The 13610-nt window shown below is 40.0% G+C and overlaps 2 protein-coding genes across 3 annotated transcripts in view; one reads left to right on the top strand and one right to left on the bottom strand.

The window, feature by feature from the left end:
* Positions 1 to 13610, bottom strand: part of LOC101742143 (WD repeat-containing protein 43) — a 70744-nt gene that overhangs the window by 44689 nt on the left and 12445 nt on the right. The window lies entirely within an intron of this gene.
* Positions 1 to 13610, top strand: part of LOC101742002 (uncharacterized) — a 55980-nt gene that overhangs the window by 31801 nt on the left and 10569 nt on the right. For both annotated transcript variants that reach the window (XM_012697484.4, XM_012697486.4), the window contains exons 3-6: positions 8620 to 9727; positions 10539 to 10713; positions 11293 to 11530; positions 12667 to 12885. In XM_012697484.4, the coding sequence (XP_012552938.1) occupies positions 8620 to 9727; positions 10539 to 10713; positions 11293 to 11530; positions 12667 to 12885 (1740 nt within the window). The remainder of the gene's footprint in view (positions 1 to 8619; positions 9728 to 10538; positions 10714 to 11292; positions 11531 to 12666; positions 12886 to 13610) is intronic.

The following is a 13610-nucleotide window of genomic DNA, read 5'->3' as shown; positions in this document are numbered from 1 at the left end:
TCGTACTTGAGTCGTCTATTATCAAAGGTGGCAATCTGTGCATTTGAACAAGAAAATGTTATTGATATGTCAATACAGATTGATTTGAATATAATCGTCTCCTTCAAAGAATACGGTTCAAAACCTGCATTAAATAAAGGTTAATACTTAACCTGTTATTTATCTAAGATGTCGTTCAGAAGAGTTTTGTGGTTGCCAATGGAATACAAAGTCAATAATTCGTTTTTCTGATTTACCAATAATTGTCCAAAAGTCACATTGCCGGCTTTGATACTAGTCGACTCACTTATTAGAATAATAATTATATAAACTCGATACTGGCAACAGTGGCATCGCATGAAGTCAATTGACATTCTGACAAAATGAGAAAAAAAAATACTAGTCTGTGCTCAATGGAACTTGCTAGAAAAACAAAGTTGGTGTAAATACTGCCGTGCTTAAACTAAAAACAATCGAATCGAAAGCTTAAATAAAGAACATTACCGCTAATCACCGATCAAGACACTAGTCAATTGAGTGACCATTAAATTTGATTTAAAATTGTACGCCAGCCACCGGAAACGTCGTCACACTTTCATTGGCGACAATGACAGACAAGAACAATGGTGTCAAGATGGAGACTCGCTTTGTCGGCGTGCTGGTATCCTGTCTTGTTACAAAACTATCTTTGAAGCGATTTGATATTACAACATCTCGTTTTGTACAAGTTTATCCCAATCGATTACAATCTCAATTAAATTAACTTCACCTAAATCTGATCCGTAACATTTTTCATTAAACAGATTATATGTTTATTTCGTCATTGTTAATTGAATATTTTTATCAATTTCGGCACTGGCAACAATCGTATTGCATGAAGTCGATTGGCCATACCGAAAAAAGAGAAGTGGATTTGATTTATAAAGAGTAGAAGAATAAGGTTTGTAATCCAACTTTCTAGGTTCGTATTGGCTTAATAGCTCTAGACACGAGCTAGACACTAGTTTCTTTTTATTGCTTAAATGGGTGGACGAGCTTACAGCCCACCTGCTATTAAGTGGTTACTGGAACCTATAGACATCTACGACGTAAATGCGCCACCTACCTTGAGATATAAGTTCTAAGTTCTCAAGTATAGTTACAACGGCTGCCCCACCCTGCAAACCGAAACGCATTACTGCTTCACGGCAGAAATAGGCAGGGTGGTGGTACCTACCCGCGCGGACACACTAGAGGTCCTACCACCAGTTGAATATTTTTTTATCAATTTCGACACTGGCAACAATCGTATCGCATGAAGTCGATTGCCATACTGAAAAAAGAGAAGCGGATTTGATTTAAAAAGAGTAAAAGAATAAGGTTTGTAATCCAACTTCCTAGGATCGTATTGGCTGAATAGCTCTAGACACGAGTTAGACACTAGTGTTATTGTAATTTTATCGAATAACTATACTAGATTGATTGTGAGATCAACTTGTATTTTCATTATTTAACCCTTTGACTGCTGTGTAGGTCACCGGTGCTCTACGCGGCGCACTGAAGTAATTATGTCGATATTACTACTGCTATCTATACTTCTATACTAATATTATAAAGAGGAAAGATTTGTTTGTTTGTTTGTTTCGAATAGGCTCCGAAACTACTGGACCGATTTGAAAAATTCTTTTTTCATTAGAAGCCGACATTGTCCCTGATGAACATAGGCTACTTTTTTTTAATTTTTATTTATTTATTTTTTTTGGTTTCATGTGTGTTTTAATGTTTCCGTAGCGAAGCGAGGGCGGGTCGCTAGTATACAAATATATACAATAACTAGCCGTAATCGCCTGCTTCGCTGGGCATTTAAAATTAACATTATTATTTATTGTCATCATTATTAGGGAGTCCAACACTCATATAATATTATCATATTATCCTATCCATTAAGTACATGTTTTTCTACACGGATACCAAGTTTCAAGTCAATCGGATGCATGGTTCAGTATAACGGAACATCCATAAAAACCACTGTAGATTTATATATTAAGTGTAGATTATATTTGTAGTCATATTAACCCATTTCAATAGGCCTTGTAGTTTAAATAAAGAACGTTTCCGCCGATCGCGGTCAAGAGACACTCGTAAGTCAACCGAGATACTTCAAACGTGTTATTTTTATTGATAAAGTTGTAGCATACCTATACCGGAAGTCACGTTGCATTGTAATTGCCTAAAAATAAAATTTACATTGACACTACATATTAGAACAATGGTTATGGTAAACAGTTTCGGTTCGTTGGTCACGGCGAACGAATCCTGTGTGTTTAGTTCGACTTTTTTTAACGTTCTCGATAGCGTAAAAGTTAACTCAAATTTGTATGCAGTTTGCCTACGTTTGTCGCTAGGGGCGCTGCGTTTCGGCTTAACGCGTTGTAACGTCACATGAAAAATCGAGTATTACTGGTGGTAGGACCTATTGTGAGTCCGCACGGGTAGGTACCACCGCCCCGCCTATTTCTGCCGTGAAGTAATGCGTTTCGGCTTGAAGGGCGGGACAGCCGTGATACTGTAAAAACTGAGACCTAAGAACTTATATCTCAAGGTGGGTGGCGCACTTACGTTGTAGATGTCTATAGACTCCAGTAACCACCTAATAATAGAATAATAGAAGAATAAATTAGAATAATAATTTTATAAACTCGATAGGACTGGCAATTTTAATCGCCAAGTTTTTTTTATATAACGTATTTATGTCGTAACACCAGGTGGGCTGTTAGCTCGTTCACCTAACTAAGCAATAAAAAAAAACAAAAAAAACATTCTGGCCACGGTGCTCACCGGTGAGCCTTATCTTTTTTTTTGCATTATTGATTTCTTTGGTAACCACGTAGCAATTAATACAAAAAATTAGGTATTGCGAAATGACACGTACCATCCCAGGTGGGCCGTATGCTCGTCTACTTACAAGGGCAATAAATAAAAAAAGGGTGCGTGTACATATGTACGCGCGTAAGAATATATACTTTATTTTTATTAAATTTATTTGTTTTTTTTTATTAAAATTTTAATCAATTTGAGAAAAAATCGATTAAACAACATCCTCAAACATGCATATTGGACATCCCTTTTCTTGACATCGTATAAATTCGGTAATTCTCGGTACGGTTCGGAAAGTTCACCTGCGGCTATATTCAGACTCGCCAAGTTACGTCGCTCGTATTGTAATGAGCGATTTAGTGGGCAACTTCATTCTGTTAATTTTGTGTCACGGTGCGCGTGCATCGTAAAGATTTCACTCTCATAAATTTTTCATAACGCGCCTAAAGAAGTATAACTTCAATTACAACAAAAAAAATAAATCATAATAATATAGTGTATGTATGACAAATGGTTTATCCAAGGCCAACAGTGACCTAAATTTGGAAGGCAACTTCACTTGTGCACGTGTGCTTGATTTTACACGTAGACGCAATTCAATTCATGACCAATTAAGAGTAAACAATTAAAATTAAATTAACGGCCAAATTTAGCGGGTTTTTTTTTTGTAATTTTCATTACATTATTTTCGACTTGTTTCGTGTGTTTCATAGTTTAGGTGGTCGTTCGATTTGGAGTAGTGTTTACAAATATGGCGCCCTGTATGATGCGTATGCGGAGATGGTGTATGATATCTAAAGGTGCTTTTAGATACCACAGGCACCGGTCACCGTTCTCGTCGAACCCGTCGCTTGCGACGAAGGGCTCGACGAGCGAATTAACCCACAGACACAGCCCACTGAGTTTCTCGCCGGATCTTCTCAGTGGGTCCTGTTTCCGATGCGGTGGTAGATTATGCGAAGCACTGCTTTGCTAGGGCCAGTGTTAGCAACACCCCGGTTTGAGCCCCGTGAGCTCACCTACACGTTAGGGTGAAGCTGATATAGCCTCTCAAGGCTATCAGCATAGGTAGGAAAAAACAAACCCTCCTGACTGAGCCATTGCTCGCCCATCTGCCCTGGTAAAACTGGAAAGGCCTCCGGGCCTCCAATAATCTCTCAAAAAAAAACGTTATACATAGATATCGAAGCTTGATATCGTCAGTATTTTCTTTCGGTTCTCGCCACTCATAAACACCATTATTAAAGCCTTTTACGATTTTATCTCGCGTTTCTATCGTCATTATATTGTTTTGAATGTTTTTCTGTGTTTTTAACGATTTATTTCTAGGGTTTCTATTGGGTTACTGTGACATCAGACATGTGGGGTTCGTCGCACGCGCACCTGTCGATGACGTCACATCCTATCGCGGTTTGCACTTGTCTTTGTTGATTGAGAACACAGAATATAGAATAAAATACTAGTAGGACTTTCTTTATCGTGCACTAATATAAAAATAAAATGCAAAACATTAAATACAAATAGTAAAATGGACGGTCTTATCGCTAAGAGAGATTTCTTTGAAGCAACCATCATAAGGACAAGAGTTTTGGAGGGAAATTAACTAAGGAGGATTTTTCCGTTCGAAAAAAAAACTCAACTTTTCGAAACATCGAAAACGATGCAATGACAATAAAATACCCGGGAATAAACTTAAAAGTAGTTTTAAATTGAAGAAAAATTCATTGTCATATAATGGGAATCGATTGATTTTTTCTTGGCATTGGCACACGTGTGGATTAATACAATACCTTTTGTGTCGTTCCGTGAATTCGGTCCGGTGGTGGATTCAGCGAAGCACTGCTCTTTCTAGGGCCAGTGTTGAGAAAGTTGTCTCAGGTTGAGCTCGTGCGCTCACCAATCCATGAGTAGCTTGAATAGCCTCTTAGGCTACCAGCAAATAGATATGCGGAAAAATTGTGTTATTTTTTTTATTGCCCGAGCAGACAGACGAGCTTACGGTCCACCTCAAAGTGAAAGGTTACAGTCGTCCATGGACTTCAGCAATGCCAGGGGCAGAGCTGAGCTACTGTCTACCGTTGAGTACTCTCCACAAGCCTCGTTTGAAGAAGGACAAGTCATAGCGCTCGGGAATTGTATAATATTTTATATATTGTATAATATTATATAATTTGCATAATATGTAATAGTTTACACAGGAAACATGCTTAGTTTTTGGTTACCTATTTTTAAAATACTCATTGGAAGTTCAATAAGGTTGGTTTCCCAAAAAAAATATTAGATTTAGTGCCTATTGGTCTTCCTTAAGTATTTAACGTAATCGTCTGTAAGTTGGTTTCGTTCAAAAACCAGTAGCCACCCGAAAAGCCTTTACTATCAACTCGAATCACTGGCTCATCCGTCGAGTTACTTCAAGTGCACGTAAGTGAAATGACATAACTTGAACGGGACAAGGTTGCATTACCGAAAATAGCCACGACTCAAGCTCTGATGAGTCACGCGGGCCGTGACTCAGACCGAGATGCAGCCGATCGCGGATTCGTCATGTCAAGATATCGCATTTCGCGTCCTGACGATGCGTTCGAACCGGTCTTCGTTTGCCTCGCCCGGTGGTTATTCGCGATTTTAACACTAGGGTTTGGACGTTATCGAAAGTGTTGTACGTTTCTTTATTTTCTCGTTAGTTTGGCCAGAACTCGCAGGTCGTAAGGCGTCGCTGAAGCCCGCAGAAACAGGCCAAAGACCCGCATGTTCCTAAAGGCCCCGAGCTAAAAGATATATGGTGGATGAACGTGTGCGCGCTTCGTGACTATATAACAAAATTCAACTTCAATAAAATCGCAACATCATCAATGTCTATGTCGACTAAGCTAGTTAGTATGCCTTATTAAGGAAAACTAGAAAATTACTGGTCCGATCTTGATACAATTTAAATGAGAAGAGCATGAGGAGCACTAGCTATGAAATTAAAAAAAGGGCACGCAAATTGATTTACTTAGAAACACATAAAAACACTAATCGAATTGAGAACTACATTTTTTTTGAAGTCGGTTAAATATTGCACAGTGGGTACGGGCTCATGAGTCTATAGTTTCAGTAACCTAAAAACTATGTATTTAGTCTGTGCTTATACATATATAGAGCGTGTATATTATGTAGGATGATCATGATCAAAGATACGACAGTTTGCAACCTGTTTATTGTCCAACGACTTGATACAGACTAAACTAAACACGCTTCACTGTTTTATTTTTATTTTTTATTGCCCTTGTAGGCAGACGAGCATATGGCCCACCTGATGGTGAGTGGTCAGCAATAGCTGACACCACCATCGACCTGGTATTCCAGGGACAGGGCCAACCTGCTACAGAATAGAACTATGTTAAGCAAAAACATAAATTAGTTTAAATAACTGACGTTGAAGTTCATGACCTACTAAAGGTTACCTAGTAAACTACTTAGGGTTGTTACGTGCATGGTGATTTGGCTCACAGTTTCACAACCGGCCGTCATTCTGCTCACGACCCTAACAGGATTAAAAGGGATTATTAGCCTTAGTATTGTCAAATCAGAATAACATATTGTTAAAGCTGTAAATTTATGTGGGACATTATCGCGACTTTTCTATCTCATCAATTGTATATATATTAGCCTAATCAGCATAAGTTAGACCAGATGCTCTCAATCTTTTCTAACTCAACGACGCTCTTAATTATTTTTTTTACGTATTTTACCCCAAATGTACCCCAGAGATGAAATTCCCCGGGTCACCTTTGATAAAAATATTTGTAATTCTCGCACACGCTTGCTACAAACAAACAAAATACACACATTTGAATGAAGTGTAGACATATGTATGTGGCTTCGATTTAATATGCGATTTATAAAAATTGAAATACTTTATAATTGTACTATCAAGTCGGCTAACGATACTTGTAATTGTACGTAGAGCGATTAAGGCACGGTGTGTAATTAATAAAATTACCATAAAGTTGTTCTATACGAAAGAATGTTTTCAAAAGTGAAAGTTTCCGTGTAAGAATGCAAACTATTATATTTTGGTTATGGCCGCTTGCAGAGAATTTTGGAGCGAACTTTCTAGATATTTCAAATTCGATTCCCTGATTTTATTTTGTTTTAATACAACGGTAAACGCGTTTGTCTTGCGAAGCACTGCTCTTGCTTAGGGCTCTCGTCTTCATCCTTCCCTCACTGCTGAGGATCGCGACCATATGTGACGTTCCTCCACAGTGTTCGATCATGGGTGGCATGGACCGCATGTTACAGACTTCCTTTACAAGTGTCTGCTAATTCTCGCACATTGAGCCCGTGAGCTCACCTAACCGTTAGAGCGTAAATGGAATAGTCCCCTAGGCTACCAGCGAATAGGTAGGGAAAACAAAAGCATTTGTCTACATTTAATTATACTTTAAGTGATTTTTCTACTGTAAGATAAGATTAAATATTTGAGAAGTTTAACAACCAAGGGAAGATCTTCGACTGTGCTGGTGATATTTTGCTCGGTAGACCGACGGTTCGAATGTTGTTGTTTGGAACTTGTAGCTTATCTTGACAATGTCGTAAGCGAGATTCAGGCATCTGTCAAATGCGTTCCGTTGTATGATGGCTACCCGCCACAAATAATTACAATTATGCGATGTAGCTTTATTAAATAACTAGCCGAACACGCCGGCTTCGCTGCGCATTTAAAATTAACATTATTATTTATTGTCACTATTATTAGTGAGTCCAACACTAATATAAATATTAGCCTATACATTAAGTACATGTACTTTCTACATGGATACCAAGTTTCAAGTCAATCGGATGCATGGTTCAGTAGTTATAACGGAACATCCGTAAAAACCACTGTAGATTTATATATTAGTATAGATTTGGAGTGTGTGAGTACTGAAAAGCGATCCATTCAGCAATTATCAATCAAGTCGCGATCACACGATACATTCTGAACCAGTTTTTTTGCCTTCTATGGGAATGAAGCCATATGGCCAACACAATGGCCTACCTTCTCGTTTTTATGTTTCAATTTGCTTCGTTTTGGCTGCATAAATGGGTGAAGGGTGACACGGTACATAAACTTGCCATTCGTGACGTTTTACGTATTTGTATACACCCCCATATTTCCAATTTCCGTGAGATTTAAAAGGCGATGTAGAATAACAATAGAAAAAAAAAACAAATTATGATTATTATTAAGACGCTCTAAGTTTGAGAACCACCGAATGACACCTCTGCCAAAATGTTGATTAACACACATTACAGCATAGCTTAAGACCAGCGAAGCAATGGAAGGACAAAAACAGATGACAAGATGTCTTATGCGATGTTCAAGTGATAAAATAAGTAGCTTAAACCGAACTGACAATTAATTTAATCCATTATTTTTGTTATCCTGTTGTCACTGGTCAGGATATTAGAGTGAAGTTATAAAATTATTGTATCCTCATCGGTCCTTGAGCCTTCTTAATTTAGGTTTGCTATTTAAATGTGCCTTTTTTAAGGTTTTTGAATATATATTTTTACTATTGTATTCTCCCGGCTAAGTTGCGCTGTGTTAGGTAAATTAATGAGAACAATTTGGCACTAAATTTCAAATCGATCGGATAAGCGATGTCCGAACGCAGTAAAACAATATTATTGACGGATAGTATTAACATTGACAGAGTTGAAAGTCGTCATGTATGTCTTAGAGTTTTTTTTTGGATCATTGAAAACCTTAACCTTTATGATCAATATACTCATTGGCAATTTTCCTTGTTTCAGGATCTCATACCCACCCAAGAAACGGAGTCTTATTTGCTCAAAACGCAAAACGCAATATCGAATCTTCAAGCTAAACTACAGTCATCTAGGACGAGCAACTTTTCCAGTATACCGTCGCAACTCACCACCAGTATGATCAGCGAGAAGACAGCCATATCCCGACTTCCGATCTCGCAGCTTAGCCGCTCCAACTCGCTCAACTACCGTCTCCGGAAGAAGGATAACTCAGGAGACAGCAGTCCCCTCCGAAGCCCCGGACATTACGTGATCACTGGGTCAACGAAGATCCCCGAAACCACGCAAATTCTTCTCAATAACGCTTCCCGGTCACTGGAGACGGATCGAAAGAAATACGACAGCAACATGAATAGTCCGTCTTCCGATAGGGGCGGTCTTCTGAGCACCAGTTCCGATGACAAGACGCTGTCAAATCGCTACGACGTTGAGGCTATACTCTCGCCCCACAGAAAACACGCAAGACACAAATCCGCGGACGTAAGACACAGCGAGAGGAACTTGGACAACGCGAGTCAAATAAGACTGAAGAATACATTAAGGATCAACGTACCGGAAGAAAACTCTCAGAGGATCGATCAAATACGTTGTCAGGGAAACGCCAAAGTTAGGCCCGACATAACGTCTACGATCCGACGTTCGAGCTCTTTTAACACCGTCAATAAGAATAACAATTATATCGACACGAGACATAACTATAGAAGACCCAGCGGTCAGTCTGAGGAGTGCAATTGCTCCGATGATTCAGACAATGTTTCTCTCGGTAAATGCAAAGATTACAAATACAAAATGCTCCGAGGCAGGTTAGACTCGGCCGAGTTGAAGTCAGCGGTGCCAGCCAATTCGCCAAAATGTCCGAACACGCCAGAAATGCAGCGGAAATTCGGACATGGCCTGGTGAGGAATTCGGTTAGAGTCACGACTAAAGAGAGGGGGAGCGTCCCAAGGTCCGAACCTTTGAGGGACGAGAGAAACAAACCAATTGGACACCAGAGCAGGAGGATATCGGAGCCGACGCGGCAGGCCATGATCAGTCGGCTGACAAAGTCCAGATCTTCAACGAGAGAGGTGCAATTGAAGACCCAGGAAAAAGGTAGCCATGACAATTAAAATGCCGCGACCTTCCTTAAAAAATGAGGTATACATCTCAGTTGTATCGTGATTAAGCCAATAATAATTTTTGTGTCGTTGATTTTATTACATGATAGTATTTCTTTGTCGTGGAAGTATTTCGTGAACGTCAGTTAAGTACGTATTTCATTAGAGTATATTGGTACCTGCCTGCTAGATTCGAAGACCGGTGTAATTGCTTCGCTCAATACGAGTTCGACGTGCAAACTAACCCATAGACACAAGCCACTTACTCGTCGGATCTCCTCAGTGGGTCGCGATTCCGATGCGCTAGTAGCTTCTGTGAAGCACTGCTCTTGCTAGGGCTAGTGTTAGCAATTTTTTTCAAGTTGAGTCCGTGAGCTGTGAGAGTAGTTGGAGTAATAGTGCCTTTAGGTTGCCAGTGATTTGGTAGGGGGAAATAAAAGTATACCAGACGTCTTATCCTTCAGACCAAGACGGCTTCTCACGGCGTTTTCATTTAGAAAGAGATTAGTCATCATTACATTCATTGTATTAGGAATGTTTCATTTTTGGGTCAATCGTGCGAAGTTAAACTTATAAGTACGTAATAAAGATTGTAATGCAGATAAGCTTGCATTGGATTAATGCAGTTCTGAAACTTGGTAGTAAACAAATTATTTAAATCATCCAGGGTTTGGGTTTAATTTTAAATTGAAAATGAAACTGTGTGAATAGTCACGAATTTTTGTTTACTAAAACAAACTCTACTTCAATGTTTTATGAGATTCTCAAAAGGGAAACTTAGTAAGCTTCAATTATTGGATCTTTAGGTCAAAAGAAACCAAGCCAGCACAGGTCTTCATCGGCGTTAGCCACAAAGGAGGTGGAATTCTCCAACTGGAAGAAGCGTTCTTCCTATGACCCGATGAAGGCGGCCCAGGAAGGCAGGAGACGGCAACAGATGTCGAAACGGCAGGAAAATAAGGACGACCTCAGTTCCCCTAGGTGAGACGCTCTTTCACTGTTTAACATTGAATCATAAATGTTTGAAATATCCTGTCTAGTCTTTTCCACAAATCTGTCGATTGGATGAAGTCAAAACTAGTCTTGTAATGTTTATGGATGATTTTGTTTTTCTTAACTACCCTCTAAGATTGCTCTGTGATTCAATAACTCGCATTAGAGTCTTCGTTGGGATAGAACATCACCAAAAGCAGACGGAGGCAATTACGATTTCGCGTATATTGATGTTTCTCTATAGATATAGATATTCTCTATAGATGTTGCCCTATAGCCGGAAGCCTCCTAGGTAGCGCATTAACAATAATTGTGTCCACTTCTGGAACGATGGGCCAAGGGATAGTTTAATAGATCGTTGGAGTGGTCTCTCACCGAATCTTCTCAGTGGGTCGCGTTTCCGATTCGGTAGTAGATTCTGCGAAGTGCTGCTCTCGCTAGGGCTAGTGTTAGCAACATTGTCAGGTTTGAGCCCCGTGAGCTCACCTACTCGCTCGGTTACGCTGGCATAGCCTCTCAAGGCTACCTACCAGCTTGGGTAGGTAAAAAAACCTGCTATTATTCCAGTCACTCGTCTCCGGTGCATCGATCGCAGTCGTTCCACACGACCAATATAGCGGATCTGACCCTGGACTACACCTCCGAGGAGTCCGAAGACGACCTCCACGCGTTACCGGTCGACCCTATGATCACGTCCACGCACTCCGACATCGTCGAGCTGAGGTCCAGGGACTGCCACAGTCTGAGGAGACAGGCCCTGAACAGTGACGTGAAGCTGGGCAGGAGTTATGTGGCTAATTTTCAGGTACGGCCAATTGTTGTTTAAAATCGAAGTCCTTTTTTTATTGCTTGGATGGGTGCACGAGCTCACAGCCCACCTGATGTTAAATGGTTACTGGAGCCCATAGACATCTACAACGTAAATGCGCCACCCACCTTTCAGATATAAGTTCTAAGGTCTCAAGTATAGTTACAACGGCTGTCCCACCCTTCAAACCGAAACGCATTACTGCGTCACGGCAGAAATAGGCGGGGTGGTGGTACCTACCCGCGCGGACTCTCAAGAGGTCCTACCACCAGTAAAAAGTAACGAAGTGCCCTTGTTGGCACTCCGTTAGGGTTGGCACTAAATGAAAAAATCACTTTTGTTTGGTCCACAATTTTAACACCAGTTCTGCACGCCATATTAGGGGTGGTTCCAATGCTATTTATGGTCATCACATCGCGTATTCTGCTGCCTCAAAAGAAAGCTTTGAAGTGTCGATTGCTTTGATACAAGTTATCTTCGACTATTCAAAGTAGAAGGCAAGTTTTGTGGTAATGCACGGTCATTCGACCCCAAATTAGTATTCCTTGTGTTATAGGTACCAGAGATAGACATACATACTTATATACATTTAAATATATACACATATAAATAACTAGCTGTACCCGACCGCTTCGCTGGGCATTTAAAATTAACATTATTATTTCTCACCCCCACAAAGATTCTCATCATTAACGCCCCCGCAACTGGTGTAGGGAGTCCAACCCTCATATAAATGTTAACCTATCCATTAAGTACATATTGTATTTTCTACATGGATACCAAGTTTCAAGTCAATCAGATGCACGGTTCAGTAGTTATAATGGAACATCCGTAAAAACCACTGTAGATTTATATATTAGTATAGAAGTATAGATAATCACCCAGACAAAGGGAAAACAAATCTGTTCATCACACGAATGCTTGTCTGATGTAGGAATTGAATCTACGATCGCTAGTCGCAAGTCATTTGTCACCAATCCACCTAATTTTTTTTTATTGCCCTTGTAAGCAGACGAGCATACGGCCCACATGATGGTGAGTGATTACCGTCGCCCATGGACTTCAGCAGAGCCAAGCCGCTGCCTACCGAAGCCATATCTCATTACCTCACCCTGAATATGAATTAATTACAGGTGAACCAACAGGCGGACAAGAAAAGGCGGGAACAGGACAAAAGAAAGACGTTCATATTGGATGACGTCACGCCCACCAAAGAGAATATAGACTTCATTACAAAGACAAGAGACGATGTCGCCATAGACAAGAGGAGAACTTTTGTTCTAGACAGCGACACAAACTCCACCACAAACGGCAGCAGTCCAAGGAACTCTTCTATATTTAGTCATGAAAAAGTAAGACATTTAATTTAATTTTTACGTTCCTATTTTTATTTATAACGCATTTCCGTAAATTAATATATTATGCTTTTTCCCGAAAGTCCCGATAAAAAAATATGACTTAGATTATTTCGGCACGACCTCTTTTAACTCTTTACTTATATCTGTTATTTAAAATAGGTAATGATTGCAGTAATTTCAAACGATTATGATCTGATTTGCGCATGCGCATCTATCAGTTGTCAAAGCATCCGTCGCCATGACACCAATTAGACAGTTACGATGAGAAATTACATAATTATTTTTTTACTTAAGCTGGTAACCTGGGTCCTAGGGGGTAATGCCAGCGTAACCGGACGTTTAGGTGAGCTCACGGGGCTCAAACCTGAGCGATCACTGAATGAGTATAGTCAGAACACGCTCTGATATACAAAAACAAACTGCCAATAATACTGGCCGGTACGAACGTCAGGTGATGTGAGGTCACACGAAATGAAGCTGCGTTTAGTCGCGTGCGAGTACTCGCCCACTCGCTAAACTATAATTCGAATCTAGTTTAACGACATCCCCGAACACTGGACGTAAGGAATATCTTCCACTGAGCTGGTGATATTGCTCGGTAGACCGACTGTTCCAACGTTGTTGTTCGGAACTTGTATATATGAGTTGTCTATTATCAAAGGTGGCAATCTGTGCATTTGGATAAAAAAATCTTATTGATATGTCAATACAGATTGATT

The sequence above is a fragment of the Bombyx mori genome, chromosome 24 (assembly GCF_030269925.1).
Source record: "Bombyx mori chromosome 24, ASM3026992v2".
Taxonomy (NCBI): Eukaryota; Metazoa; Arthropoda; class Insecta; order Lepidoptera; family Bombycidae; genus Bombyx; species Bombyx mori.
Note: the sequence above shows the minus strand (reverse complement) of the source record. Positions and strands in the feature narration are given on the sequence as shown.